The following is a 26,015-nucleotide window of genomic DNA, read 5'->3' on the forward strand; positions in this document are numbered from 1 at the left end:
CAACGCAAACTCTCAAATGCTCAAAGAACACAAGATCCAGGTAAGTCAAGATAGCCGCCATATGGGTACACATGGTATGGAAACAATACCATTACACTTGCAGTTCATGAAAGAAACGACACTCGCAATCATTTCATCACGCGATGGAGATGTCAAGGAAAATGCGTTATGCGGCTATGAAATACGTGGTTGAACGAGTGACAGTTATAAACGATTGGCAGGGTATGTGCACGACGCGGGGTATGAGATGTTGCCTTTAGAGTACTTCACCCATTTATTGGGAGGCGACTTTGAGCTTGAGGTTGTCGACAGCATTGGTGACAACTAAAAACATTTGTAAAGCGCTCAGATTGTGAGTGATGATACTTACCAGCTTTAACGTTCACATCATCACGCTTGTGTTGATCGAGCACGTCAACATTGCCGTCGTTGATGAGATCCTTGATATATACAATAACCTCAGCGACCGTCTTGGTATCATCGCGCTTGTGTTGGTCGAGAACATCGACATCGTCGTTGTCGATGAGATCTTGGATATATTCTTCGACTTTAGCAACTATGTCGCGCTTGTGCTGGTCTAGCACGTCAACGTCAAGGTTATCGGCAATGTCCTCAACATCTACACGGTCAATCAGCGACAGAAAAAGTACACGACATACCGACAAGAATATCGACAAGAGTGTCCGAGCCACGCTTCGACTGCGTCAAGACATTGACGTTGAGGTTTTTGAGGATGTCGGTCACCAACGCGGTAAGCTTGACAAGGTTACACTCATCACGCTTGGTCTGCTTCAATATGGAAATGTTCAAGTTGTTGGCAACATCAGTGACGGCTGAATAACAATGATAATCAGACAGGATATATATGCAATTGGGAAGATGACATACTTGCTTCAATATCAGCAAGTGTACAGCCGTCAAGGTCATCTGAATCGCCACGCTTGGACTGAGTGAGAATGTTGATGGTAAGATTGTCCAAGACCTTCTGGACCTCTGAGAAGGCGATCAACAATTGCATCAACAAGTGACAGAAGATACCTACCAAGGGTGACCGCAGCAACATCGCAACCGTCGCGCTTGGACTCGGTATTTTGAGTCAAGATGTTAATTGTACCATTGTTAAGTACGTTGTCCACGACTGTTAAATCCCGGTAAGGTTGCGTGTCTCGACCTCTAAGAGATATACACTTACTTGCAATGACTTCAACATGGGTGCATCCATAATCAACATCACCACGTTGAGTCAGTACATTGGCCTTGGGGTTATTGCCGACATTGGTGACATCTAATATGAAAACATAATGAAAACACGGAACACATCGAGGGGAAGGAACTTACTGGCATCAGCGGCGACGCCGTTAGCAGCGATGGGGGCTGCAAATGCAGGAGCAAAAGCCGTGAAGGCAGCAAAAAGAGTGAAGGACTTGGACAGCACGGTCACAGTGGGGGGCGGTTGGAGGGAGTAGGGAGAACGTGCGCGAAGGGAATCAGGGGGAAAAAAGCTAAGACTAGTAGGCTGGTGTTCTGTAGCGCTCGCATTTTATACTGCAAGAAGGGCTTCGACGGGCGACGGATAAGATGATCTGTTGGGTCCCGTGCTGAATAACATGTGCGCATAGACGACTGCCCGTTCAACTCGCCTCTTTGTAGACCTGTGCCACGCTGCTATCGTCAGAGACAAAGGGCGGAAGTGCGAATCAGAAAGTCGTGAAACCACAGTAATGGTGGAGCAGCTTATGTTATGGGAGTGTTCCAGCATCACCACCGTTGCTGCATATGTACCCATGCTATCTGTACAGGCGGGTCGGCCACGCCATTTTCAAGATACATTGTCGTGTCCGCAAAATCGGGCCCTCGGAAGCGACCATTCATGTCTCTTCATCATTCTGGGTGGGATGTAAGTACATATATAAAGTGTGACACACATAATCAATAAATTAAGTCAAGGTGGGATATATGAACCGCCTCCGATTGGCCGTGTGAGCACATTACCTTGCGCAGAGGGCATAGTAATCGAATCTTATATGTAGAAAGAACCCAGGGCTTGCAATGATTAAAAGTTACTCTTTCTGCGCCTCCGGAGAAGGTACCAGAGTACCATTGGACTGTGAAACAGCTGGGTCTGGATTGCCCGAATCATTTGGATGCACATTCGGCGTCAATTGGCCTAGCGTCCCAGTCAAGAGCTGAAAGAAACCATCAAAGTATACGTATAAATGCTCACTTGGTGTGGCATGGCTCTTTTCACCTCTGCCTGCCGACATGGTGCGTTCCAGTGAAGCACGTATGCCAGCAATGAATGCCGGGTCAGATAGGAAAGGAGCATCAGCCACCGCTCGCTCAACAATGGGATAGCTGGGAAGAAAAGTGGGCCCAGAGTCAGCCCCATCCAAGCCATAATAAGCAAGCGAACCGGTCGATTTCCCCTAGCAGTTCACGCTGAATAGCGTCATTGGGCATAGAAATCAATTTCGGGTCAGAAGACAGCCGTTGTCGGGCTATATCATCAACACGAGATTTGAAGGCCTCGGTGCGGTCCTGTAGCCCGGGTTAGCGGCCGTGCCACGTATGCATTTGATGACAACGCACACTGCGTTGGAAATGTGACAGGAGCTCACGTCGCAGACGGTCAAATTCGCCTGATTTTTTGAACCTGTAGCGTAATTCTTGAGTATTACACTAGTGTATACAGGGAAGGTCTCACTCGTCTATTAATTGTGCTGGATTGGTGATAGTCATAATACAAAGGGCGCATAGCGCTGAGAGATAACGCGATGACAAGTCAAGGTGAGAATGAATTTTAATGATTAAAATGTAAAGACCCCGATTCGGCCATAAGCAGATCACGATCATGAAACTACTTGCGCCTGCTCGCAATTGGTCTCTTCATTTTCATCACGAACCACGTTCGCTGTACAAAAGTAAATTTTTATCCTGACCTTTAGAATGGCCCAGGCCCAGTTTCCACCTCTAACGAACGACCTGCTCCTCCGCGCAGCTCGCGGTGAGCAGACAGATCGCGCACCCGTATGGGTCATGCGCCAAGCAGGGAGATATCTACCAGGTGCGCCATCCAGATACCCTCTCCATTTGATCATCCCTAACCTGCATCAGAGTTCCGAAAAATCCGTGAAAACCACGAGTTCTTCGAGGTATGCCGCACGCCCGATCTCGCGACCGAGATCACCATGCAGCCTATCCGGCGGTACGCCGGCTTGCTCGACGCGGCCATCATCTTCTCCGACATCCTTGTCGTGCCGCAAGCTATGGGTATGGAAGTGATCATGAACCCAGGTCCGCACTTCCCCAACCCCTTGAACACGCCCGAGGACATGGAGAAGCTGCCCCGCGAGGTAGATGTGGAGAAAGAGCTCGGTTATGTGTTCGAGGCGCTCACCCTCACGCGGAAGACCCTTGCGGGGCAGGTTCCCCTCATCGGCTTTAGCGGGGCGCCGTGGACACTTATGATGTACATGATCGAGGGCGGCGGAAGTCAAACACGTCAGAAATCGAAGACATGGCTCTTTAAATATCCAGAAGCTTCAAAGCAGCTCTTGGAGCGCATCACAGACGTCTGTGTGAGATATCTTATCGGTCAAGTGAACGCCGGCGCACAGGTTCGTCCGTGTCTGTCTTATTGTGCATCGGGATAGTGAGAGAATCACATAAACACTATGGCTGCCAACAGCTTCTGCAGATATTCGATTCGAATGCTGGAGATCTGTCTCCATACGACTTTTCGAAGTTCGCTCTACCTTATCTCAAGCGTATCGCGGACGAAGGTTCGCGAGGGTTTGAGGGCGCGACAACTCCCTGTCGTCCCTCTCACCCTGTTTGCAAAAGGCGCATCCCCCATCCCTCGCTGCAACCGCCGGATACGACACCATCGGTCTCGACTGGACGCAAGACCCTCGGGATGTTGCCAGGCTCACTGATGGGATCATCGACGGGAGAACCATCACTATGCAAGGCAACCTCGACCCCGTGGTGCTCTACGGCGGTAAAGAAGCCATAGAACGCGAGGTGAAGAGGATGTGCAAGGCATTCCAAGATGCTAGGGGTGGTGCATGCAAAGCATGGATTGCGAATTTGGGTCACGGCATCACACCAGGCGTTGATCCAGAAGACATGAAGTTCTTCTTGGAGTGCGTTCACAAATACTCAGCAGTGTCATGACGTGCGAGAGGGACGAAAGAAGTTTTAATTGTACCAATAGAAGTTTCGTTTCACGTTGCTAACAGGTAGGTATGTCGTGGACGACGAGAACCGGCTCTCGCATATCATTCCATAGTGCCTTGTGATAAGACAAGTGGCACGGAAAGGTAAATGAGACCAACGCTACACGAATGAATGCTCGATGAATGGATGGTAATGTGAACAGTGAGACATCATGCAGATATCGAAGATACTGAGCCTATACAGCGCCAGAAAGAAGATTCGCCATTAAATACAGAGAATGAATGAAGATGATTTGATGACTATTGTCGATGATGGAAAGCGCGAGAGCTGACTGAACATGAACGCAAAAAAAGCAGGAATAAGTTTGCGACAGATCCATTGGTATGGTGTCTATGCAACGACGTCCGCAGCGCTAAAGCTGCTTCTTCTCCGTCTAACAGGTCGTGGACCAGGGCGTTGTGTCGACTTCGAGGGAGGCATGACGATGGCAGAGGCTCCTGCCTTCATCCAGGTATCAGGTTTGCTTGACCGTGTATTCGGTAGTTCTGCCAGCGAAGGATTCTGTTTCTTTGCGAGTGTCGGTAACCGCGAAGGGGTAGGCGAAGGGGGTTGGGGTACACGGCGCGCCGATGGGGCACCAGGCCCTCTCGCAGCAGCGGCCGCAGTACTCCGTGCCGATGTACCTCCAGCCAATCGCGGTATCTTGTTGGGAGCTGGAGCTGCCGCTCGACTGCTCCTGACGGCAGTAGTCTTCTGGTGTACGCTTGCCACGGATGACCGTAGCACTCGTGTGGGGCGCTGTTCGGACGCCGTACCTCTTGCGCCCGAGAGTCGAGTTGTTGTTCTAGCACGAGGCCGGGTAACGGGTGGTGCTGCACCAAGAGCTGGGAGGGTATCATCTATCTCCACATCTTCTTCTTCATCATCTGACTCAATAGCGACTCGTTTTGCCATAGGCGTCTTGCGCGGCTGTCCTGGCGGTGGCGTCTCGCGAGTCCTTGCAGCTACGACAGCACGACCGGGGGTAACAGGTGGTAGAGGTGCAGGTGCTGCGGCGGGTGGCGTTGTTGATCTGGTTTCATGCATGATTTCGTCCTGTTCTGCAGGAGGTGTAGCAGGAGTCACGACATGTGCGGTGGCTGCGGCTGCGGCCGCAGCCGCTTGCAAGCGCCGTATCTCATCTGCAGCAGCCCACTTGGCCCATTGGAGCTGCATCTGGAGCATGTAATGTTGCTGTGGACCAACAACACAGCCTGGCCTGACGATGCGCATGAACGCAATCGCCTCTGATGCTGTAAAGCCATACTTCCAGATAAGATATGCCCCAATGAGGGTTCCAGTGCGCCCAAGCCCCGCTTTGCACTGTGCATCACATGAACGTGTCAGATCAATACGAAAATGATAACGCATTAAAAGAACCCACGTGTACGGCAACGACTCCACCGCCCTCAATCACGGCGTCTGCCACATCAATGAAAGTGCGGACGATTTCGTCTGACGGGTTTGACCCGTCTTCGAAGCACAGATCGAGGTGATTGATGCCGCGATCCAAAAATAGTTGTTTATCGTAGAGCTCTGCATTGAGACGCACGACGAGGTCGACTTTATTCTTCTCGAAATATTCGAGGCAATTGCAGAAAGCGGAATTAAGTTTACGTTGTAGGGCGAGTTTGCGAGGTGATTTTGGTGAAGGTACACCGGGTCGCACAGGAGATGCAGGGGCTGCTGCTGTAGCAGTCTCGATATCATTCTTCTGTTTGGTCCACGCATAATCTCTAGGCGATGCAAATGCGATGAAGTTGGGTGTTATCCAGTTCCAGTCACCATTCTCGACCTTCTCATAGAACTCGTAGTCTTGGAGGTCGAACACATCCAAGTCGATAAGGCGGTTTTGAATTCCTTTCCAGAAACCCCACAAACAGTCGTGAATGCTAAGGTTGAATGTAGAAGGACCACGACCGGCGTCTCTGAAAGACATGAACTCTAGTTCGCTTATTGGTTGAAAACAGCGCCATGGGGTGTAATTATGTACAATCAACTGAGAAGGGGTGAATACAGAGGATGTTGGGAGATAGTGAGTCATACCATGTACAGGGCCATCAACAGGGCTGCATTGGCTTTGCGACGTGGATCGTCGGAAGAATAGAGAACGAGTCGGTGGGAGCTGAGATCATCATCCTGTGGCGATCATGATCGTGTGCACACGATCGACGGGTATTGGACGCGTACCTTCAAAAGTCCGTGAATTAATAAGCAGGCCTTGTAGACCATTGCGAGGTTAAGTGGGCCCCAGTCCTGATAGAATGAGGTGTAGAGTAGTTGGTCGTCGACAGTAAAGTAGTAGTAAACTGCGTCATCGTCTGGGGTGGTGACTGAAGGACCGAGTGGTCCACCCATATGGGGTTGAGGGCGAATCTTTGGAGCATTGGGTGGGTTTGATGCGGTACTGTTAAGTGATTGGGGAGATGGCGCGGGGTGGGGGAAAGTGGTAAAGTAGAGTCTAACAAGAGGAGATACAGAAAATTGGACATGACGGGCCGTGAACGGACATACCTATCTCCAAAATAGCAGAGTGGTGCGCAGGATGGAGCCATTAAACGAGCTCACTGTTGTAAACGTTGACTAGAACGGTAGAGAGCCTCGTGGTGGTTAAAGAGAAAGACGCGGTTTGTGAGGGCAGGAACAATTGCCGCTATCAAGCCTCGAGGAAAGAACCACCTTACAAAAGGAAACAAGTCCCGTGACCGTCGCGTCACAATTCCTTTGTTGAATTCCAGACTAACGCAGTAGCAGCAGATATTTAAACTAAGTGCTATTAAATCATGCACCATCACTTGCCGCAGACGAGCCTCGACGGTAGATGGGGTACGATCAAGGACTTGGCGAGAACGGTGCGTCTGAAACGAGGCAACCCACAAAACAACATGGGATACATTAATATTGGGCGCCATTCTAATTTCAATTGTAGAGAAGCCAAGGGGTTACGGGTATAATATTAATCTGAATCGAGATAGACATCGCGAAGAACACGAGTAGATCCCATGTTGGATTGGCGAGGCAGCGACTGTAAGACGGTTAAACCTTTTAACATTGTAAAGCCGTCTGGTAGCATTTCAGACTGGATGATTTCTCTATAGTATCGTAGTACGTCGACTGAGTCGGACTGTGACATCTATTCGCGTTGTTTGTTCTTGTTGAAACACGTGTAATCGCGACGCCCGTCAGCACCAGCTCGCCTGGGAGTGCACCACCAAAATCGTTTACAAGCTAGTAATCCGCAGGAATCACGCATAAACGCGTTCACCTGTCTTCATCATGCCTGAGGGTCAGATTTTCAAGGTAACGCCCCATTTCCACCCGCTAACCGCTCCGCACTGACATCACCTCTATGCTCCGTTATCCTAGGCAACTTACAGTGGAATTCCCGTGTTTGAGATGTGAGTCGTGCATTCCATATCCAGGACGGAACTTCATTTATTACTACGCGCCCAGGATGTGCAAGGGAGTTGCTGTCATGCGCCGGCGAGCCGATTCGTGGCTCAACGCGACCCAGATCCTGAAAGTCGCAGGCTTCGATAAACCTCAACGAACCCGCGTTCTTGAGAGAGAGGTACAGAAAGGCGAGCATGAAAAGGTTCAGGGAGGGTATGGAAAGTACCAAGGTGAGAATCTTCGCGGCTCCTTTTTGCGATCACTTGAAGAACACGCCTCAACCTTACCCACCCTAGGAACATGGATACCTCTTGAACGAGGTCTCGCTTTGGCGAAGCAGTATAACTGTGAACCTGCTCTCCGCCCAATCATTGATTTTCAGCCCGCAGCCAAGAGTCCACCTCTTGCTCCTAAACACCTCGTTTCTACAAGTACAGCGGCTCGTCCCGCCGCGCGTCGTGCCGCTGCCGCTGCTGCTGCTGTCGCAGAAGCAGGAGCTGCCCTCGCTGCTGCCCGCTCGCGTCGTAATGTAGAACCTGAAGTCGAATCCGATCACGAAATATTATCCGACCATGCATCCGAGGATGGATCCATGACCTCCTCGCCTTCCCGTGGGTCCTCAAGCTCTCGCACTCCGTCACCCATCGGTAACAAATTGGATGTTGCTGGAGACCGCCGCAGCGGGAATTCTCGACGGAAACCACCACGGCGCCAAATTGATGAGCGTTATGATGACGAAGGTTCAGATGAGGAACCCACGCAGCCTAACGGAACTACCGACCCACGCGCATACGCAGACCAGATCCTCGAGTACTTCATTTCTGACTCGAATCAGATCCCCCAGGTTCTTATTTCTCCACCGCCTGATTTTGACCCGAATACCGCCATTGACGAGGATGGGCATACCGCGTTGCACTGGGCTTCAGCAATGGGCCGCCTACGTATCGTCAAGTTGTTGATAACAGCTGGCGCAGAAATATTCAAGGTGAACAAAGCAGGTCAGACTGCACTTATGCGCAGCGTTATGTTTGCAAACAACTATGATGTGCGGAAATTCCCTGAGCTGTACGAACTCCTTCACCGCTCTACACTCAACATCGACAATTACAATCGGACCGTGTTTCATCACATCGTTGACGTCGCAATGTCAAAGGGGAAGACGCATGCTGCGCGGTACTATATGGAAACAGTGCTCAATCGCCTAGCTGACTACCCAAAAGAACTCGCGGATGTCATCAATTTTCAAGACGAAGACGGTGAAACTGCATTGACAATGGCTGCCCGATGCCGGAGCAAGCGTCTCGTGAAACTTCTCATTGACCATGGCGCTAATCCAAAGATCATCAACAACGATGGCAAGAGCACAGAGGACTACATCCTCGAGGATGAACGTTTCCGTTCGTCTCCGGGCCCAACGTCACGCCTCTCAGCGATGTCCTTCCGCAATGCCCAAGCAACTCTCGGTCCCACGACTTCCAATGCAATGATGCTGTCATACCCTATGAATGGTGACAAGCCTCCGCTCCACCACTCTGTTGCGGGGCAGAAGGCCAGCACGCGTTGTGTCAATGACATCACAAGCATGCTCGATAGTCTCGCCTCGTCATTCGACCGTGAGCTGCATGAAAAGGAGCGCGACATGACGCAAGCGCACGCACTCTTGCAGAACATTCAGCAAGAAATCCTGGAAAGCCACCGTGCCGTGAACCAGCTCAAAACGCAAGCCGAGGGGCTACAGCTCGCTAAGGGTTTGCTTGGGGAATTGGAAGGACAGTTGCTTGACAAGATGGGAAGGCGGTATCGTTTGGGCTGGGAGAAATGGGTGAAGGACGAGGAGAATCGCGAGGTGTCGATACGGGACGCTGCTGATGGAGAGTTGAGGATTACAGCAGCGACGGTGCCTTACCGGACAGACGACGACATCGAGGAGGTTGCAGAACCTGGGAAAGATAAGGGGAAAGGGAAGCGGAAGGCGTTACCCCAGGAGGAGGACATTTCGGACCTGTTGGCATTATATGCTGATGTGCCTACGGATCCGGACGCACTGCGAGTCGCCTGCGATGCCTTACGAGATGAGATTGGACAGCACAGGAAACGGAGGAAGGATATGTTTGACGAGTTGGCGTCATTCCAAGCAGAGGCGGGCACTGGGGGACGAATGGCTGAGTATAGAAGACTAATTGGGGCGGGGTGCGGCGGGGTGCTGCCATCGGAGGTGGACAACGTGATTGGGATGTTGCTCGAGGTGATTGCATTTCTTCAATCGCTGGCTGCGTGTCTCATTTTTCTTTCTGCTGCAGACGCTAGAATCTGAGGAACCCAGCGCGTCATCTACAGCATGGAGCGGGTCCAAAGCTGGGCCTATGGGCTAATGTCAAGGTTTGTTGAGGCGCTGGTAATTTATCTACTCTTCTCTTGTAATCATACCGAGTCTTTACTGCTAGATCTCGACTTCAATGCGAAACCCCAATCGTCGACTCGCACCATTGTCCGGAAACATTATTATTGAGTATGCGGGAGTCCTTTCGAACTGTAGTTCGTAAGTAGCTGGTTTTGGGCTGAAGTGCGTGCCTCAGGAGCATGAGTGTTTTCGTAAAGTTGCTTAGTCAGCTGCTACTTTTCTTCTGAGTTAATTTGAACGCGCTGGACAGTCTTAGACTCGATGTCACTTACCCGTATACAGGTTCAGCGAGCTACCACTGTCTCTCCTTGGACGAGAGATTTCCGACACCTTCTTCCCCGTCCCAAGACACTTCCAAAATAGACAGACATGGTTCGACCCCATCACCAAGGCCGTACGGGTCAAAGACCGCATAAAATTCTGGAACGTCGTTCCCGGTGATCAAATTTGCATACGTGGGGACACGCGCAAGACCATTCATGAGGTTCTCAGTATAAATAAGTTCACCAACCGCGTGTATTTGAAGGGTGCCAACCTCGTGCGTGGTTATACCATACTAGTGTTCTTCAGTGCTGACTGGTTTTGCAGCACGAGGGAAAGCCATACAAGACTCCGGTCAACCGCAGTGTGCACTACTCGAGATGTAAGCTCTACATTGGTGAGCAAGTGGGAAAGGCTACTGCAGTCGATAAGCAGCCCGAGGCGATCTCGTAAGTGTTACACCTCTGGGTATCAACCTTGCATTTGACTGTACATTCCCCAGTGTGTTTGCGAGACGCGTTGGTGTGCGAGATGCTCATTGGGATCCTATTCTCTACCGTTGGGACTGGAAGCGTCTGGTGCTGGCTACTGATCCGCCGACCCCGAACAGAAAAACCGTTGAACTACCGTGGCCTCAACAAGAAGAGAGAGACCACCAAGAACGTCAGACACTCTTCCTCTAATTCTGTTTGATTTCTGACTTCAGGGTGATATAGCCAATCCATTATTGGACACAACACCCGAGACGGTTCGGGAAATAACGTACAAACCTCCCGTGTTCTCTCTGTCCAACATGGTTGCTCTGCAGAGCAGCGCCACTGAGAAGGCGTATCTCAGGACGTTGTTCAATCCCACCGCTGTTCCTTTCGACACGTCGGCACCGATGGAGGTACACGTCACAAAGGAGCTGAGCAATCCTCATAGCAGAGCCAAGAAGCAAGCACGCTGGCAGGCTGCTATGAACCGCAAGAGCACGCTCTTCAAGAAGTTCATTGCACAAGAACTCAGGAATCTCAATGGTCGGTCTATTCGGGATGCGCGTGCAGAAGCTGCTTTCAAGTACCGGCAAACGTTGGAGAATGAGCGGAGGGCGGAGAAGAAGCGGAGGTGGTTGACCAAGGAACGCGTTGCGAAGATGGAGAGGAATTCTAAGCGCAAGGTAAGGAAGGCGGAGAAGCAGAAGGAGAAGCTCAACCAGTTGGTCCTGCGGGATGCGCCAAACCAGTTTATTCCTGGCAAGTCTGCGAGGAGACAAGAGGCATGATTGTGTATCGGATGATGCTTCTAGCTATAGAGTACACGCTTGGTTATTGACTGCTGGTTAATTGCTGCTCTGGTTATCCCTTCCCGCTTAGGACTGTATCAGTGACGTGAGAGACCTGCCTGCTTTCGGTTGGCACAGGCTATTTGCCCAGGGCCCTGAGCCTCGCGAATAGAACATATTGATGTTGTATTGCCAATCCCTTTCGCTTCCACCGTATCTTCATTGCCGTCGACACTGCTGCATTGATAGGCACAAGCTGCGCAACCAACGTCTGGTATGAATATTCGTGCGTCTGCTACAGGTTCAGATGCGGGAGGCAGCGTGCACCGCATCTCCACACAAGAAGTCCTCGGACAAGACGACAATGACCGGATAAGCATGGAGACTCCACTTCTGCAAGATATGCGTGGAGACGCTCGTATACGCTGGGTATACTTTATGCTTGGAGCCGCTACTCTTCTATCATGGAACGGTATGTTTCCGGGACAGCGATGGAGGCCAGTCAATAACTAATACTTATCTTCCGCCAGCAATGATTAATGCGAACTCGTTTTTCATGTCGCGACTGTCGGGTTCTCCACTGAGACAATCATTTAGTTCTTACTTATCTAGTGTGTTTACCGCCAGCAACGTGGTTGCATTGGGACATGCGATTGTTACCTCGAAACAAGTGGGTACCACATGCATGAGGGTACTTTGTCACGGTAACTGACTTCCCTTCCAGTCTTCCCCTTCTAGGCGCGCCTTCTGGTCCACTGCGCTCACCTCAGCGATCGTCAGCATATTGTTTTTGACGACATTCCTTCACCCTAGTTCAACTCCATTCTTTTACTTTATCATGATAAGCGCGTTCTCCTTGTCGGGCTGCGCGTCGTATCTGTCGAACTCGGTATTTGCAGGAGCAGCGCTCTTTGGCGCTCCTTATATGCAATCGATGATGGCTGGCCAGGCTGCTGTAGCCGTTGCGGTCAGTGGTGTGCAAGTCATCAGCTCCGCCATCTCAGTTTGGGGAACTACTCCACTGGCTCCTGTCACCAGTGACATCGACTCTGATGGCAAAGCTGAGGAGAAATCTGCGCGTATATTCTTTGGGATTTCCGCGTTATATATGATTGCTACACTGCTTGCATACAAGTGGCTAGCGTCATTGCAAGTATACACGAAGACCATGGGTGCTCTCGAGGACGACCTCAAGGCCCGAGTTGTATCAGACGAGGCTGATGAACGGCAGGCTCTCCTACCTGCTGCGCTGCCAAGCACAGTTGAAGACAACCAGATTCTTCGTATTTTTCAGACGAATTTGATTTATAATTTTGCTGTGGGATATGTTTTCGCTGTAACTTTGGTATGTCTCCTCAGAGTGCTGCTAGTGTCATTCTGCTTACCACGAGTCGGTAGGCTGTTTACCCAGCCATCACTGTCACCATCAAGCCGACGAATCCAAATACCCATCCTTTACTGTTTAGCGCTGTGCACTTTCTAGTGTTCAGTTCTGGTGACCTTTTGGGACGATACTCGTGCTCCTTCCCAAAACTCATAATCTGGTCGGCTCGACGCATTTTGGTTCTGGCTGTCCTCCGGACACTGTTTATCCCTGTGTTCCTTCTATGCAACGTGGAACATTCATTCCCTGTTACCCCGTTTATCAACTCTGACTTGGTCTATATGCTTCTCCTGTGTGCTCTGGGCGTGTCGAACGGTTATGTGTCTACTCTGTGCATGTTGGGCGCGCCCTCGTTGGAACACAACATAAGACTGAGGGGCCGGCAGGAAGATGTTGACGTTGCTAGTACCGTCGCAGCTTTCTGTCTTATTGTGGGATTGGCGGTTGGTGGATTTGCGAGCTTTGGAGTGAGGGCTGTTATCTGCAACTGTAATCCGTTCGCGTCCTAGGCTCCAAGCTGTCGCGGTCTATTATGTACTTGCGATATCGTGGAATATATTCTAATTTTGGGATATTCGTCTATGGATTGGACTCCTGTTGGGAACATTGATGTGTTAGGCCCAGGTTGGGACTTGCTCTGTTCCTCCCTAGTCTCCCCTACATGTAGTCAGACCATAACGGAAGGAGTCGTTCCTTCCATATTATGGCTCCTTCTATTCAGATATTATTTTCATGGTACGTTGATGGTACGTAATGCAAACCTGTGTCTCCTCATAGCTACTACTCGTTGGATATACTTACCTGAAGTTGATCATATGGTTAGTCTAGGAGTCACTGGGAGGAGCCAATGGAGTGCAAAGCCTCGCGGTTCCGCCGAGCGGGACACTTCCGGCTATATTGCGATGCGTTCGCTTCATAGTCACACCACGAGTTCGTAGTCCTCCACCTCGAATCGACTACTACTGAACCAACAATTTTCCACGTCAATAGGGCCTGGCAGCATCTCACCACCACAGATTTTAACTGTAGAGTCAGGGGCTGTTTATCATGCTCTCCCACCAGCCCCAGTCGACGACGATCGTGACAGCGAACTTGAATTCGATGTCGATGATTTTGGAATCGACATGTCTACCACCGTTCAGACTGTCGACAGTCGAATACGGTGGATTTACTTTATGCTTGGCTGTGCGACACTCCTCCCTTGGAATGGTGCGTGCCAATACTTATTACTCCGTCTGCGTTATGGGTCTCAAACCATAGAATTGTTTCCCAGTATTGATTACCGCCACCTCATTCTTCTTGTCTCGCTTGGTCGGATCGCCGTTGCGCACAACGTTTACCTCCTACATGACCACTACTTCCACTGTGTCCAATATATTTGCAGTTGCACATGCCACGGCAACCTCGAAACGGGTTAGAATCTAACCGCTTTTATCCGGAGGTCACATCACCTGACCTTCTTTTTGCCAGTCGTCACCTTCTCAACGAGTTTTCTGGTCTATCGCATCAACCACACTCGTCATCGTTATCCTGTTTCTCAGCACCTTCGTACACTGTCAACCATCAACCTTCTTTTTCTTTGCAATTTTATGTTCCATCCTTTTGTCGACATTCGTTTCCTATCTTTCCACAGCCGCCTTCGCTGGAGCCTCGCTCTTCGGGGCTCCCTGCATACAATCTGTGATATCCGCGCATGCTGCCGTAGGCGTGGTTGTGAGTGTGGTCCAGGTGATTACATCCGCCTTGTCCGTGTGGGGTTCGACACCGGAAGCGATTGCCGCGTTCATATCGAATGATAGCGCCGGAGACGGGAAGGTAGAGGAAGGTTCTGCACGTGCATTCTTCGGAATATCCGCATTGTTTATGATCAGCACGTCCATGACCTACGCCTGGATGGCGCGGTTGCCAGTCTACATTGACACTGTCGGGATCTTGGAACAAAACGCCGAGCTTGATGGAGCCCTGGGTAGTGCCGATGAAGCAGGGGGGCTCGTCTTTTGCAGTACAGACAAATCAAACGTTGAAGAAAGAAATCAAATGCTACGCGTGTTCAAGGCCAATATCATCTATGAATTTGCTGGTGCCTATGTCTTCGTAATCACTTTGGTGCGTTAATCTAACTCAATATCCGTTCGCGAGTTAATTTTCTGTTTGCTTCCAGGCCATCTTCCCCGTCATTACAATTACCATTCAGCCAACTAACCCCAATACCCATCCATTGCTATTCACTGCCATTCATTTCTTGGCATACAACTTCGGCGACTTTCTTGGACGATACATCTGTTCTTTCCCCAGATTAATCATCTGGTCTGCTACACGCATTCTGGCGTTCTCGATCGTCCGCACCTTGTTCATCCCCATTTTCCTTCTGTGCAATACAGTTCAGGGTCCTTCGCGTGGTTCGCCCATGATCAACTCAGACATTGTCTATATGCTCCTGCTCGGCGTTCTGGGCCTGTCAAACGGATACATCTTTACCCTCTGCATGCTAGGCGCCTCCTCTCTAGAGCACAATCCACGATTACGAAAACGTCACGAAGACGTCCCCATCGCAAGTACTGTGACTAGTTTCTGTCTTATCGTGGGTGTTGCAATCGGGAGTTTTGGAAGTTTCGGGATGAGAGCTATTATTTGCCAATGCAACCCTTTCGTGAATTGAGCACGCAATACACCCCAACACACACTATACACAGAACGGAACTCGATCGTATAATATATCAGACAATATATGTCATGACCGTCGCAGCTTCCTGTCTTATTGTGGGATTAGCAGTTGGTGGATTTGCGAGGTTTCAAGTTGGGGCTGTTATCTGCAAGTGCAATCCAAATCCACACGCGTCTAGGCTTCAAGCGCTCCATCGACTACTTATGTACTTACTCATATAATTATAATTTTGGGATATCCTTTCATGGATTGGTGTCCTGTGCGGCGGAACAATGGGACTTGTTCTGCTCCTTCTGCTCAAACATTATATTAATGATACGTTGATGGTACGTAACGCAAACCTGTACATGTCCTGATAACTAATACTCATTGGATATACTTACCTGAAGTTGATCATATGGTTGGTCTAGGAGGGGCTGCGAGCCAATGGAATGGAAAGCCCCACGGCTCCGAAGCTTGCTCTGTTTCCGCCCAGCGAGACTCTTCCAGCTGTATTGCAATGCGTTCGTTTCACAGTCACACCACGAGTTTGTAGCCCTCCACCTTGCATCGACTACTACTGAACCAGCCAACCAATTCCTCCTTCAATAGTGCCTGGCAGCATGTCACCACCACAGATTTCGACCACAGAGTCGGGGGACTGTTTATCATGCTCTCCCACCAGCCCCAGGCGAAGACGATCGCGACAACGATTTTGATCTTCGCTGTTGATGATTTTGGAAGCGACATCTCTATCACCGATCAGACTGTCGACAGTCGAATATGGTGGATTTACTTTATGCTAGGCTGCGCGACCCTCCTCCCTTGGAATGGTGTGTGCCAATACTTATTGCTCCGTCTGCGTTATGGTCTCAAAACAGAGAATTCGTTTCCCAGCATTGATTACCGCCACCTCATTCTTCTTGTCTCGCTTGGTCGGATCGCCATTGCGCGAAACGTTTACTTCCTACATGACCACCATTTCCACTGTGTTTAATATATTTGCAGTTGCACATGCCACGGCGACCTCGAAACGGGTTAGAATCTAGTTATTTCACTATGGTGTTCATATCACACTGACCTTCTTTTCACCAGTCGTCACCCTCTCAACGAGTTGTCTGGTCTACCGCATCAACCACACTCGTCATCGTTCTCCTGTTTCTCAGCACCTTCGTACACTATCAACCATCAACCTTCTTTTTCTTTGCAATCTTATGTTCCATCTTGTTGGCGATATTCGTTTCCTATCTTTCCACAGCCGCCTTCGCTGGAGCCTCGCTCTTCGGGGCTCCCTACATGCAATCTGTGATATCTGGTCAGGCTGCCATAGGTGTGGTTGTGAGCGTGGTCCAGGTGGCCACATCCGCCTTGTCCGTGTGGGGTTCGACATCGGAAGCGATTGCCACGTTCATATCAAATGATGGAGTTGGAGACGGAAAGGCAGAAGAAGATTCTGCGCGGGCATTCTTCGGAATATCCGCAATATTTATGATCAGCACGTTCATCGCCTACGCCTGGATGGCGCGGTTATCAGTCTACATTGACACTGTCGGGATCTTGGAACAAAACGCCAAGCTTGATGGAGCCCTGGATAGTGCCGATGAAATGGGGGGGCTCGTATTTCGCAGTACAGCCCAAGCAAGCCTTGATGAAAGAAATCAAATATTACGTGTGTTCAAGGCCAACATCATCTATGAATTTGCTGTTGCCTATGTCTACGTGGTTACTTTGGTGCGTCAACCTAACTCAATATCTGGTCGGGAGTTAATTTTCTGTTTGCTTCAAGGCCGTCTTCCCCGTCATTACAATTACCATTCAGCCAACCAACCCCAATACCCATCCATTGCTATTCTCTGCCATTCATTTCTTGATGTTCAACTTCGGCGACTTCTTTGGACGATACATTTGTTCTTTCCCCAGAGTAATAACGTGGTCCGCCGCACGCATCCTGGTGTTCTCAATCGTCCGCACCTTGTTCATCCCCATTTTCCTTTTGTGCAATACAGTCCAGGGACCTTCGCATGACTCCCCCGTGATCAGCTCAGACATTGTTTATATGCTCCTAGTAGGCGCTTTGGGCCTGTCAAACGGATACGTCTCTACCCTCTGCATGCTAGGCGCCTCCTCTCTAGAGCACAATCCACGATTACGAAAACGTCGCGAAGACGTCCCCGTTGCGAGTACTGTGGCTGGTTTCTGTCTTATCGTGGGTGTTGCAATCGGAAGTTTTGGAAGTTTCGGGGTGAGAGCTATTGTTTGCCAATGCAACCCTTTCGTGAATTGAGCACACATACCCCAACACAAACTATACACGGAACGAAATTCTATAAGTATACAATCGTACAGTATATTAGACAATCCATGTCATGACAGACTGCTACTTGGGGCTCCTGGAAGACGAGGTGCTAGATCCTTGGCCTGTGAGGTTTGCCTCCGTCTTCGGTGCTCCGAGACTCTCAGGGCAAATATGTCACGATGTAATACATACTTCTCGTGGGTGGGCTTTGGTGTTGAAGAACCTGACGTGGGCAATGATCCCGGCACCTTTGGTGACTTGTCCGACTTGCCGTCATCTTTCTTTTCATCTTCGTCAGCTGTTTTGTCCTTATCCGCCTTCTCTTTCTCTTTCTCTTTCTCTTTCTCCTTCTTCTGTTTCTGCTTCTTCTCCCATTCCTCCCGGACCTTGGCAATTTCCTCAAGACTGACTCCGATCTTGTTCTCGCTTTCGGGCTCGAGCACGCGAGTAGCGAATCCGTGATCTGCGAGATGAATCGTGCATGTATACAAGAAATCGGAGGTATCTATCGTGGCCAGCACGACAGTCGTTGGCTTATAGCAAATGTAGCATGCTTTCGCGGTCGCTGTGGCCTAGTTTCTTTGGTATAAATGGTCATGAATCAATCGCTGTGACACACTCTTTTGTAGTAAAGATTCGGGAAGGACATGGTTGCAGTTCTGGTGATGCTGCTGAACTATGCAAAGTGACCAAGATTAGTTGCTGTATAGGGCAGGGCAGTAAGTACCGTGGTAGAGGCACGAACCAGGTGTTTGTGAACTCAACTGTGATCAGATCTCGGTTTGTTGATTCACAGCATCCAGAGATCGACGCGGGAAGGAAAAGAGAACCGGAATTATAACCGCGACGCTGGGAGGATGATCATGATTATTGACGCTGGAAATATTCAGATAAGGACTCGTATAATTATCTGTCATGTGCAAGCTATCGACCTGAGACAGTACTCGACGACCCGGCGGGCCAGCTTATCACATTATCATTCTTCCACCGGCCCGCATAAAGGGAGAAGGGAACAACATAATACACGCTTTCTTACTCACAGACTATCACTATCATGAGCACAGTCGGTAAGCCCATCACCTGTAACGCTGCTGTTTGTTGGGGGGCTGGCCAGCCCCTCAAGGTCGAGGAAGTTGAGGTTGCACCTCCGAGGGCTCACGAAGTTCGCATTAAGATTTTGTACACTGGTAAGAGGGGACCTGCACGGTTATCTTATCTGCTGATACCGCGATAGGTGTATGTCATACCGATGAGTACACTCGCAGTGGCAAGGATCCTGAGGTGTGCTTAGAGTTCAGCCTTGTCGTAACCTGAACTCATCCGAAGCATTGCAGGGTCTCTTCCCCGTGATCCTTGGTCATGAAGGTGGAGGCGTGGTAAGTCTGAACACCTACTACTGTACCTATTGCTTCATTTATCTTCCGGGTTCTCCAGGTTGAATCGGTTGGTGAGGGTGTCACAAGCGTGTCGGTTGTAAGTCTCAACCATACAATATGCTGTAATCTCCTTCCTGATCACCCTTTGCTAGGGCGACCACGTTATCCCGCTTTACACTGCTGGTAAGTCAGCAACTGATGGCCCCTGAATCCTCTGCTCAGTCTGATTCACCAGAGTGCCGCGAATGTAAATTCTGCAAAAGCGGGAAGACCAACCTGTGTGGAAAAGGTAGACTTTTGTATCCTGGCTGATTCAAAGACGCGAGTCTCACATGTATCGTGGTCAGTGAGAACAACCCAAGGCCAGGGTCTCATGCCTGATAGCACGAGTCGCTTCACGTGCAAGGGCCAGCCAGTCCACCACTTCGTATGTATCTCAATCCCTTTCGAATCTGACGAAGCTAATCCGCAAGAACAGATGGGAACTTCAACGTTCTCGCAGTACACCGTGGTGGCAGAGGTTTCTGTCGTCGCTGTGAACAAGTCCGCGCCTCTTGAGAAGGTTTGCCTTCTTGGCTGTGGCATTACCACCGCGTGGGGCGCAGTTGTGAAGCAGGAAGGCATCAGTACGTGGAGCTACGGTGTTTTCTGCTGTCACTCATAAAGTACGCAGAGGGGTCCAATGTCGCTGTCTTCGGATGCGGTGCCATCGGTCTCGGTGTCCTCTCAACCGCGTCGGTTGTCGGTGCCTCCCGCATCATCGCTGTCGATACGAACCCCGCGAAAGAGTCGTGGGCAAGGAAAATGGGTGCTACCGAATTTGTCAACCCTGCAACGCTCCCAGAGGGCAAGCGCATCCAGGATTACCTAGTCGAGATCACCGATGGCGGCTTGGACTTCACCTTCGACGCTACTGGCAATGTACATGTCATGCGCGCTGCTTTAGAGGCGTGCCACAAGGGCTGGGGTGTGTCCACCGTTATTGGTGTTGCGGCTGCTGGTCAGGAGATATCAACGCGTCCGTAAGTGATCTGGCGTTTTTCACAGGGCTTCCATGTGCTGATGGTTTCTGTAAAGGTTCCAACTGGTAATGAACCAGCTGAAATAGTTGGTCCGTTTAGCTTATGGATGTATTCTAGGTTACTGGTCGCACATGGCGTGGAACTGCGTTCGGGGGAGTGAAGGGTCGGACTGAGCTCCCTGGTCTCGTCGAAGGTGAACCGATTCCTGGTTCTGTCTATTCATGCCCTCATCGCCGTAATCTACCGAATTCCAGACTACTTGCAAGGCAAGCTCAAGATCGATGAATACGTCACCCACCACCGCAAATTTGCGGAAATCAACGAGGGCTTCCATGACATGCACGTACGTATCGCCCTCTCTTACAACCCCAACAGAAGCTTAACCTAACTTCTAGGCTGGTGACTGTATCCGCTGTGTTGTCGACATGACGGAGTAAAAGGATAGGACCAGTTGTATTCACGAATGGTAGTCTTGAAACCTCGAACAACTGTAACATCAAGTGAAAGCATTGTTAGCGATTGCGAGGCTCAGTCAATTTTCGGGACGAAGTAAATAATCAAGTAAATAATCCTGGGCATCGAGGTATAAATGCAGTAACAACTACTCTTGAGCCACCCACGAGTTAAAAAAGTAAACTCCGTCTTCCCATGTTGGTCACAGACAAAACTCTTTCCCTGTTTCTCCCGGACAAAGCAGCCCATAGTAATATGAGGGCCGCATTGACCTCCTTCCGTCTCGTAGCTGTCTGCTTCCACGTCAGTCTCAGTAACCCGAGAACTGCCAATGAGAATGATATGTCGAGGAACAGTCTTCGCACAATGGTGAGCACGGGAGACCGGTTCTCGCCCCGAGCAAAGAAGATAAGGAGCTGCTCCAATGATACCGCCACTCGTGACAATGGCTTCAGAACGAACGACCACATCCCCATATCATCCAAATCCCATTGGTGTGCTTCAGGACGGTGATCCGTGGGACTGCCTCTACCAGAAGAGCCTCTTAAGGGAAGCGAAAGGTTGGACCGTTGCGGGTGCACCACCTGGGACTCGAGCATATCGAGCCGTTCTGTTAGTGCCGCGAGGTGCGTCTGGACGTTTTCAACGGCTTGCTCCAGGGGCAACCGTGAGGGTGGTCGCATAGGCGCTTCAGTGCCATGAGACCTACCCCCTCGGAAGGAGGGGGTATACTGAATTTGCGGTACAAACTCAGGCGACTGGTATGCTCCAGAATAGCGCCTTGGTGGAGGGTACGCAGACGAGGATGCTATTGGTGCTGACTGGTCAGCGAAGGCGGATTGGGTCTCGTATGTGGGCATCGGTTGCATCGGTGGAACGCTTGCGAGCCCAGCAGGCGGCGGCGGCGACAGGGCAAGTGAGCCGGTCACAGGAGTACGGTATCGCGGGGACATGGAAGAAAGTGGTCTTGGCTGTTGGGCAGGTTCACGCAATAATGGGAGCTCGTGTGCTTCATCGCCTGACTCGTCGTCTTCAGAACTCGAACCGCCTTCCTCCATAACTGCTAATTGTGCAGCTTGTTGAGCCTCTGGTCGGTTAGAGGAAAATAATTGACCAGGAATTCGAGGAATGTCGTTCTCTGAAGCACTGGAGCTTGACGACTGGGAGGTCCGAGACCTTGAAAGGGAATCTAGGTATGGAATATGTCAATTCAGTGGAAGGCAATCTTGACGCTGGACATACGGCTCATCACCAGATTTGACGGGTCACCACCATAAGATTGGAGTTCGTTCATGAGGTCACGGGCAACAGTCTTGTCCGAGTATTTACTTAGAACCTGTACTAGAATAATTGTCGAGCATCATGTAATTGTGCAATATCGTACCTTCAGTAAAGCATCCACGTAGAGCCATTTGGCCTCATATAGATCGAGATCCTTATGCTTCGCCCACGCATCCCTGGAGTGCTCGTTAACACGTGATAGCGCTAGAGGTGAGGAATGACGTGAACTGACCACTTTGCCCGCCCTAGCATATCCCACATGCCCGGACGACCGCCTTGGACATGTCCAATAGTCGCTGCGGTAGAGTAACATTAGTTAAGAGGTTCTCTGATGTAAGGGTAATGTCCACCTTGCTTGTACAAGCTGTGGGAAGGAAAGCCAGTAAGTAAATGTGTACTTGAAGATGTAAACTCATGCAACGCACCTGTACATTGTCAACTTCTCCTCATAGTCTGTCTGTATAGGCCCGGTCTTTGGGAGACTCTGTACTATCTCTACTGCCCGATCGAATTGGGCATCAATAAGTTCGCGTGAATCCATCCCAGAAAATAGGTGGACTACAAAGAGATAGGCTTGTGGACGGGGTCAATGTGTTGCGTCTGATAAATGGCGTTAACAGAAGGACAAAGGAAGGGTACAGTGACAAAGATAAATCATAAGCTGCGTCTGCGATACTTCAGCCTGACACGGCAAACCGGTCTTATAATGCCTTTAGCACCAGTCAAGGTGTTCGGGATTCGCCGAAAGCGCCGCAACGTGGCATAGACTGCCAGCTCTAACGGTCTAACTTCTTGCAGATTCTCTGGAACGTGAGCGCTGGCGACGGCTCCCTGCAGATGTTCTATCTTGAACCTCTATGCGATAAATTATGCACGGCCTCGATAAAGATGATCAGAAGTTCCCTCGACTGACTCGTATATAAAACAAGAGCAAGACCATGTCTCTCGAGTCTCAACGTTCAACCCACGACTTGTCTAAACTCGACGTTCGTGTACAGTATGCACTATTTCAGCTAGAAAGGCTTTTCTGGTTTTAGACTACCTGACTTTACTCTCACCAGGAAGCATCAAGGTAGGCCGAGGAAGTGAACATTTGACCTAGAATAAGCATTCACGTGGCATAACTCCCAGATCCCCTTGCCATTGCTCCTAGATGACTTCTTACGTTCCAGCGCAGAGTCTAGGTCAATTCCAGGTCAGGTTGGATCTCCCAAAAACTTTTCGAGTCATCGTCAGTCATATTGTGTCTACACTGGACGGATAGCAGCGCAATGCCCTCTCTGATGCATCGGACTTATCTTGACGTCCACTTGTCTGACCTTAGCTACGATAAGCTAGTTAGCCAAGGTTGGGGTGTCCCAGATACGGCTTCCTGCCTTACTAAGACCAGCACCACTATTAAAGTGCGCCATTCTGCGGTGGGTATCCTGGTCTATGACTGCGCCTTGGATAATCAACATTCCCCTGAGGTATGTTGATTAAAGGCAACCCCATAGAGATTCTCTCCCCTCTCCAGCAATGTCATGATATCGTGCACTGTGCTGGTGGGGTTCGTGCTCGGTCTTTGAAGATGGGCAGTATCTGGGAAGGCACTTCAGTATTTAGTCCAGATGCTCACGTTGCGAAACTTGTCATGGCTTGCGACGATGTCGTCCAAGCTCACATTAGGAGCCATAGTTCAGGTGGTTCCTGACCCAGGAGCTCGGAAGATAGTGTCAGCGTATTACCTTAACTTTTAGCCATTATGCTGAGGAAGTATGATCTTCGTATTAACGGTTTGGCCAAAAGTCGTTAACCGGTAACATGCCAATTCGCTTGATAATGATCTGTGATGGTTGGAAATAATGCTGAGTAGGTATGCAGGATGTTTTAATTGCAAGGCACGCAGGGTAACAAAACTTGGACTGTCCCAAACGTCACTGTGCAGGAAAGCCTGCACGGTAAACTTGTAAGCTACATGAGCGTCAAGTCTATAACGACGTATAATTCACGTACATTTTCATTGACTAAGATGTACCTGTTGACCACTTGTATTTTAATGAACCACCTATTCTCTCCTCCCGCTCACTAATCTGCTTGCCTGCATATGCAGGTAAGTTTGTGTCCGCTCCGGGAGGTAGGAACTTACCTTGCCAGTAGAGCTTCCCCCATGCCTTTCCGTGGTTTCCCTCGAGCTTAAGCCGCGTCCGCGTCACCTGCCAGTAGCAGTTTCTTATGCCTTTCTCGGTCCATCGAATCTGGTGGACGCGCTGGCCAACGCCACCTCCAGGAGCTCGGGAAAGCACCTGGTAAAGATTTGCAGGTGTTGTTCGTAGGGACGGGGGAAGTGTACTCGGTAATAGGCCCTGGATAGCGCGGACTGCCCGTTCCATGTTGGTTGCGGATGGAAGAGATTGAGCAAATGCAAATTATTACGTCCGAAGCAGTTTCCCACCAATCTCCCACGCTGTTCTTTCTCTGCACCACCATGTTAAGGCGTTCAGTCACACAAGTAGGACGCATATGGTGTCGTTCTATGGCTTGCCCGTTGCGGTACTCGACGTCTAGAGTTATCGTTGAAACCGACACATACGGTATACCTCTCAAGCCCACCTGGTCCGTCCAGGAACTGCTGTCTTCCTATCCAGCTCCGTCGATATCACCCGCCACATTCAAACGGTTACATGAACTCTCTGCATTATTACCGCCCGAAGAGGGCACACCAGAGTATTCCAAGCTAAAGCACGAACTGGAGGACTTGATTAAGCTTGTCGAGGCCACGAAGCTGTTCAATGTGGAGGAGACGGAGAGCATAGACATCCCAGACGGACGAGTGATGGCAGAAGGGTCTGGGATACCCCTCGATAGGACACCACGCGAGGACGGGGATGTGAGAGGCCATGATCTGCTTTCATATGCTAGTCGTAGCGTGAATGGGATGTATGTCGTTGAGACAGATCGCTCCAGATGACACGCTCTTAGAGAGCGCATAAATTTGTGCTCTGGTACCAGTTTTGCGGCATTGTGTACTTATAATCAGGTGTGAGTACGCCCTGGACACAGGGTCACAAAAATGTTGATCATTTGGATGTTCGACAGATATCCGGGGTATCTGCGCTCAACATCATAAGCAGAACTATCCCAACTCGTAATGAATATCCTCTGATCCCGTTCCAAAAGATGAGGCTTTCTTCTAAGAATCTCACAATAATGCGTGCGTGCACGGTAAATATGGTATGTTACAGCGAGCCGTGCCCACCCGTAGAGCCGAAGCCTCCCGTTCCACGTATTGTTACATCAAGGTTCTGTTGGATGATCAACCATACGACTAAGAACGTGAGTGAGCAAGACGCACATCTACTTCCAGAACCTCAGGCGTATAAATGCGCTCAATGATTAGTTGAGCTATCCGGTCGCCTTCTTCGACTACGCAACCCGATTAGCAACACACAATGGCCCGACTCAACCTTTTGACGTACCTTGGAAGTCTTTGTCTGAGAGGTTGAAAAGTAGAACAAAGACAACGCCTCTGTAGTCCGCGTCAATGACACCAGCACCTGTGTCAATCATAAATTTTGACGCTGCAAGGGAATGTTCTTAGCCAGGTACTACATAACACACGACACGCGACCCACCGAGACCGCTGCGAGGTGCAACCCGCCCATAGGTGCCGACAGGAACAGCAAGGGAAAGCTGAGTGTCAATCAACGCCTTGCCATGCGCTGGAATCACCTTTTTCTCTGCACTGTATTATATTTCTCGGTAAGATATCTATTTTAATTCGTCGAACGCAAGTGCAATACCTGTATAAATCATACCCCGCAGCTAAACTCGATCCCCTAGTGGGAATCCTAGCCTTGTCAGAAAGTCTCTTGATCAACAGCTGTGACGTGGGGGCGAGCGTGTCGTGCTCAGCGCTGTCGGACATCCTGCGTTTCTTGAGCTGCGGCGTGTCGATATCTCCCATAGTGAAATTGTTTTGTGAAAGAAAAGACGCGTGACGAGACGCGTTGGTATATATTTCTGAGTTTCAAAAGCGTGTC

At 50.1% G+C, this 26,015-nt stretch overlaps 15 protein-coding genes across 15 annotated transcripts; 8 read left to right on the forward strand and 7 right to left on the reverse strand.

Moving 5' to 3' along the window:
- Positions 1–146: 146 nt before the first annotated feature.
- Positions 147–1,423, reverse strand: EDB91DRAFT_1099604 (uncharacterized protein; the record flags this gene model as incomplete). Its single annotated transcript, XM_041317136.1, has 7 exons — positions 147–324; positions 371–619; positions 660–833; positions 889–993; positions 1,043–1,138; positions 1,193–1,285; positions 1,339–1,423. Coding segments are annotated over 7 exons (852 nt in total), but the record flags the coding sequence as incomplete, so codon positions are not given.
- A 637-nt stretch (positions 1,424–2,060) lies between these two features.
- EDB91DRAFT_1044084 (uncharacterized protein) lies at positions 2,061–2,739 on the reverse strand (the record flags this gene model as incomplete). The annotated part of the gene is made up of 4 exons (XM_041313101.1): positions 2,061–2,355; positions 2,414–2,538; positions 2,590–2,653; positions 2,705–2,739. The coding sequence occupies 4 exons, from the start codon at positions 2,737–2,739 to the stop codon at positions 2,061–2,063; spliced, it is 519 nt and encodes a 172-aa protein (XP_041183062.1).
- Positions 2,740–2,946: 207 nt separating this feature from the next.
- On the forward strand, positions 2,947–4,176 carry EDB91DRAFT_1234137 (uroporphyrinogen decarboxylase; the record flags this gene model as incomplete). Its single annotated transcript, XM_041321175.1, has 4 exons — positions 2,947–3,064; positions 3,115–3,617; positions 3,689–3,818; positions 3,908–4,176. The coding sequence occupies 4 exons, from the start codon at positions 2,947–2,949 to the stop codon at positions 4,174–4,176; spliced, it is 1,020 nt and encodes a 339-aa protein (XP_041183063.1).
- A 196-nt stretch (positions 4,177–4,372) lies between these two features.
- EDB91DRAFT_414390 (tyrosine protein phosphatase) lies at positions 4,373–6,967 on the reverse strand. The gene is made up of 5 exons (XM_041327187.1): positions 6,733–6,967; positions 6,409–6,679; positions 6,265–6,357; positions 5,603–6,217; positions 4,373–5,541 (listed from the first exon to the last, which is right to left on the reverse strand). Exons 1-5 carry the CDS (start codon positions 6,771–6,773, stop codon positions 4,570–4,572), a joined length of 1,992 nt encoding a protein of 663 aa, XP_041183064.1. The 5' UTR covers positions 6,774–6,967; the 3' UTR covers positions 4,373–4,569.
- Positions 6,968–7,357: 390 nt separating this feature from the next.
- EDB91DRAFT_414613 (apses-domain-containing protein) lies at positions 7,358–10,222 on the forward strand. The gene is made up of 5 exons (XM_041327189.1): positions 7,358–7,518; positions 7,585–7,616; positions 7,672–7,841; positions 7,908–9,856; positions 9,912–10,222. The coding sequence occupies exons 1-5, from the start codon at positions 7,495–7,497 to the stop codon at positions 9,981–9,983; spliced, it is 2,247 nt and encodes a 748-aa protein (XP_041183065.1). The 5' UTR covers positions 7,358–7,494; the 3' UTR covers positions 9,984–10,222.
- Positions 10,223–10,939: 717 nt separating this feature from the next.
- Positions 10,940–11,586, forward strand: EDB91DRAFT_414650 (uncharacterized protein). Its single transcript, XM_041327190.1, has one exon. The coding sequence runs from the start codon at positions 11,067–11,069 to the stop codon at positions 11,535–11,537; it is 471 nt and encodes a 156-aa protein (XP_041183066.1). The 5' UTR covers positions 10,940–11,066; the 3' UTR covers positions 11,538–11,586.
- Positions 11,587–11,675: 89 nt separating this feature from the next.
- On the forward strand, positions 11,676–13,499 carry EDB91DRAFT_414611 (nucleoside transporter-domain-containing protein). The gene is made up of 4 exons (XM_041327188.1): positions 11,676–12,009; positions 12,068–12,207; positions 12,262–12,882; positions 12,936–13,499. Exons 1-4 carry the CDS (start codon positions 11,814–11,816, stop codon positions 13,428–13,430), a joined length of 1,452 nt encoding a protein of 483 aa, XP_041183067.1. The 5' UTR covers positions 11,676–11,813; the 3' UTR covers positions 13,431–13,499.
- A 7-nt stretch (positions 13,500–13,506) lies between these two features.
- EDB91DRAFT_1343122 (nucleoside transporter-domain-containing protein) lies at positions 13,507–15,824 on the forward strand. The gene is made up of 6 exons (XM_041325773.1): positions 13,507–13,667; positions 13,745–13,851; positions 13,912–14,130; positions 14,195–14,334; positions 14,392–15,027; positions 15,083–15,824. Exons 2-6 carry the CDS (start codon positions 13,824–13,826, stop codon positions 15,578–15,580), a joined length of 1,521 nt encoding a protein of 506 aa, XP_041183068.1. The 5' UTR covers positions 13,507–13,667; positions 13,745–13,823; the 3' UTR covers positions 15,581–15,824.
- Positions 15,825–17,849, forward strand: EDB91DRAFT_1215109 (nucleoside transporter-domain-containing protein; the record flags this gene model as incomplete). The annotated part of the gene is made up of 6 exons (XM_041320810.1): positions 15,825–15,912; positions 15,976–16,113; positions 16,178–16,398; positions 16,463–16,602; positions 16,661–17,296; positions 17,352–17,849. Exons 2-6 carry the CDS (start codon positions 16,013–16,015, stop codon positions 17,847–17,849), a joined length of 1,596 nt encoding a protein of 531 aa, XP_041183069.1. The 5' UTR covers positions 15,825–15,912; positions 15,976–16,012.
- Positions 17,760–18,744, reverse strand: EDB91DRAFT_414765 (DUF1742-domain-containing protein). Its single transcript, XM_041327192.1, has 3 exons — positions 18,627–18,744; positions 18,481–18,563; positions 17,760–18,433 (listed from the first exon to the last, which is right to left on the reverse strand). Exons 2-3 carry the CDS (start codon positions 18,508–18,510, stop codon positions 17,930–17,932), a joined length of 534 nt encoding a protein of 177 aa, XP_041183070.1. The 5' UTR covers positions 18,511–18,563; positions 18,627–18,744; the 3' UTR covers positions 17,760–17,929.
- A 171-nt stretch (positions 18,745–18,915) lies between these two features.
- EDB91DRAFT_1242707 (chaperonin 10-like protein) lies at positions 18,916–20,696 on the forward strand (the record flags this gene model as incomplete). The annotated part of the gene is made up of 13 exons (XM_041322223.1): positions 18,916–19,048; positions 19,096–19,142; positions 19,196–19,237; positions 19,296–19,334; positions 19,390–19,420; positions 19,473–19,526; positions 19,585–19,664; positions 19,716–19,863; positions 19,911–20,259; positions 20,315–20,324; positions 20,377–20,452; positions 20,514–20,602; positions 20,655–20,696. The coding sequence occupies 13 exons, from the start codon at positions 18,916–18,918 to the stop codon at positions 20,694–20,696; spliced, it is 1,140 nt and encodes a 379-aa protein (XP_041183071.1).
- On the reverse strand, positions 20,655–22,713 carry EDB91DRAFT_414722 (ACBP-domain-containing protein). Its single transcript, XM_041327191.1, has 6 exons — positions 22,419–22,713; positions 22,344–22,357; positions 22,226–22,289; positions 22,097–22,169; positions 21,955–22,048; positions 20,655–21,901 (listed from the first exon to the last, which is right to left on the reverse strand). The coding sequence occupies exons 1-6, from the start codon at positions 22,532–22,534 to the stop codon at positions 20,883–20,885; spliced, it is 1,380 nt and encodes a 459-aa protein (XP_041183072.1). The 5' UTR covers positions 22,535–22,713; the 3' UTR covers positions 20,655–20,882.
- A 1,286-nt stretch (positions 22,714–23,999) lies between these two features.
- Positions 24,000–24,365, reverse strand: EDB91DRAFT_1043994 (uncharacterized protein; the record flags this gene model as incomplete). The annotated part of the gene is made up of 2 exons (XM_041313094.1): positions 24,000–24,073; positions 24,122–24,365. 2 exons carry the CDS (start codon positions 24,363–24,365, stop codon positions 24,000–24,002), a joined length of 318 nt encoding a protein of 105 aa, XP_041183073.1.
- A 78-nt stretch (positions 24,366–24,443) lies between these two features.
- On the forward strand, positions 24,444–25,013 carry EDB91DRAFT_1099651 (uncharacterized protein). Its single transcript, XM_041317137.1, has one exon. The coding sequence runs from the start codon at positions 24,461–24,463 to the stop codon at positions 24,941–24,943; it is 483 nt and encodes a 160-aa protein (XP_041183074.1). The 5' UTR covers positions 24,444–24,460; the 3' UTR covers positions 24,944–25,013.
- Positions 24,991–25,998, reverse strand: EDB91DRAFT_1343125 (dUTPase-like protein). Its single transcript, XM_041325774.1, has 5 exons — positions 25,776–25,998; positions 25,608–25,717; positions 25,452–25,553; positions 25,328–25,398; positions 24,991–25,277 (listed from the first exon to the last, which is right to left on the reverse strand). The coding sequence occupies exons 1-5, from the start codon at positions 25,937–25,939 to the stop codon at positions 25,212–25,214; spliced, it is 513 nt and encodes a 170-aa protein (XP_041183075.1). The 5' UTR covers positions 25,940–25,998; the 3' UTR covers positions 24,991–25,211.
- Between the last annotated feature and the right edge of the window lie 17 nt (positions 25,999–26,015).

Source organism: Suillus paluster (assembly GCF_016628075.1).
Source record: "Suillus paluster strain FC165 chromosome Unknown EDB91scaffold_3, whole genome shotgun sequence".
In the NCBI taxonomy this organism is placed as follows: Eukaryota; Fungi; Basidiomycota; class Agaricomycetes; order Boletales; family Suillaceae; genus Suillus; species Suillus paluster.

Bases quoted from the DNA above. Each gene is read 5' to 3' on its own strand.
- EDB91DRAFT_414390 (XM_041327187.1), bottom strand. From the start codon at position 6,773: ATGGCTCCATCCTGCGCACCACTCTGCTATTTTGGAGATAG. The intron at 6,680-6,732 runs GTATGTCCGTTC...TCCTCTTGTTAG, and splicing joins CTCTGCTATTTTGGAGATAG to ACTCTACTTTACCACTTTCC. The intron at 5,542-5,602 runs GTGGGTTCTTTT...TGTGATGCACAG, and splicing joins GTGGAGTCGTTGCCGTACAC to TGCAAAGCGGGGCTTGGGCG.
- EDB91DRAFT_414613 (XM_041327189.1), top strand. From the start codon at position 7,495: ATGCCTGAGGGTCAGATTTTCAAG. The intron at 7,842-7,907 runs GTGAGAATCTTC...TACCCACCCTAG, and splicing joins AGGGTATGGAAAGTACCAAG to GAACATGGATACCTCTTGAA. The intron at 9,857-9,911 runs GTGATTGCATTT...TTTCTGCTGCAG, and splicing joins TGATTGGGATGTTGCTCGAG to ACGCTAGAATCTGAGGAACC.
- EDB91DRAFT_414650 (XM_041327190.1), top strand. From the start codon at position 11,067: ATGGTTGCTCTGCAGAGCAGCGCCACTGAGAAGGCGTATCTCAGGACG.
- EDB91DRAFT_414611 (XM_041327188.1), top strand. From the start codon at position 11,814: ATGAATATTCGTGCGTCTGCTACAGGTTCAGATGCGGGAGGCAGCGTG. The intron at 12,010-12,067 runs GTATGTTTCCGG...ATCTTCCGCCAG, and splicing joins TACTCTTCTATCATGGAACG to CAATGATTAATGCGAACTCG. The intron at 12,883-12,935 runs GTATGTCTCCTC...ACGAGTCGGTAG, and splicing joins ATGTTTTCGCTGTAACTTTG to GCTGTTTACCCAGCCATCAC.
- EDB91DRAFT_1343122 (XM_041325773.1), top strand. From the start codon at position 13,824: ATGCGTTCGCTTCATAGTCACACCACGA. The intron at 14,335-14,391 runs GTTAGAATCTAA...TCTTTTTGCCAG, and splicing joins CCACGGCAACCTCGAAACGG to TCGTCACCTTCTCAACGAGT. The intron at 15,028-15,082 runs GTGCGTTAATCT...GTTTGCTTCCAG, and splicing joins ATGTCTTCGTAATCACTTTG to GCCATCTTCCCCGTCATTAC.
- EDB91DRAFT_414765 (XM_041327192.1), bottom strand. From the start codon at position 18,510: ATGTCCTTCCCGAATCTTTACTACAAAAGA. The intron at 18,434-18,480 runs GTGTGTCACAGC...CAAAGAAACTAG, and splicing joins CGAATCTTTACTACAAAAGA to GCCACAGCGACCGCGAAAGC.
- EDB91DRAFT_414722 (XM_041327191.1), bottom strand. From the start codon at position 22,534: ATGGATTCACGCGAACTTATTGATGCCCAATTCGATCGGGCAGTAGAG. The intron at 22,170-22,225 runs GTCAGTTCACGT...CGAGCACTCCAG, and splicing joins ATGCTAGGGCGGGCAAAGTG to GGATGCGTGGGCGAAGCATA. The intron at 22,049-22,096 runs GTACGATATTGC...ATTCTAGTACAG, and splicing joins ACGTGGATGCTTTACTGAAG to GTTCTAAGTAAATACTCGGA.
- EDB91DRAFT_1099651 (XM_041317137.1), top strand. From the start codon at position 24,461: ATGTTAAGGCGTTCAGTCACACAAGTAGGACGCATATGGTGTCGTTCT.
- EDB91DRAFT_1343125 (XM_041325774.1), bottom strand. From the start codon at position 25,939: ATGGGAGATATCGACACGCCGCAGCTCAAGAAACGCAGGATGTCCGAC. The intron at 25,718-25,775 runs GTATTGCACTTG...AATATAATACAG, and splicing joins GCGGGGTATGATTTATACAG to TGCAGAGAAAAAGGTGATTC. The intron at 25,278-25,327 runs GTGCGTCTTGCT...ATCATCCAACAG, and splicing joins CTGAGGTTCTGGAAGTAGAT to AACCTTGATGTAACAATACG.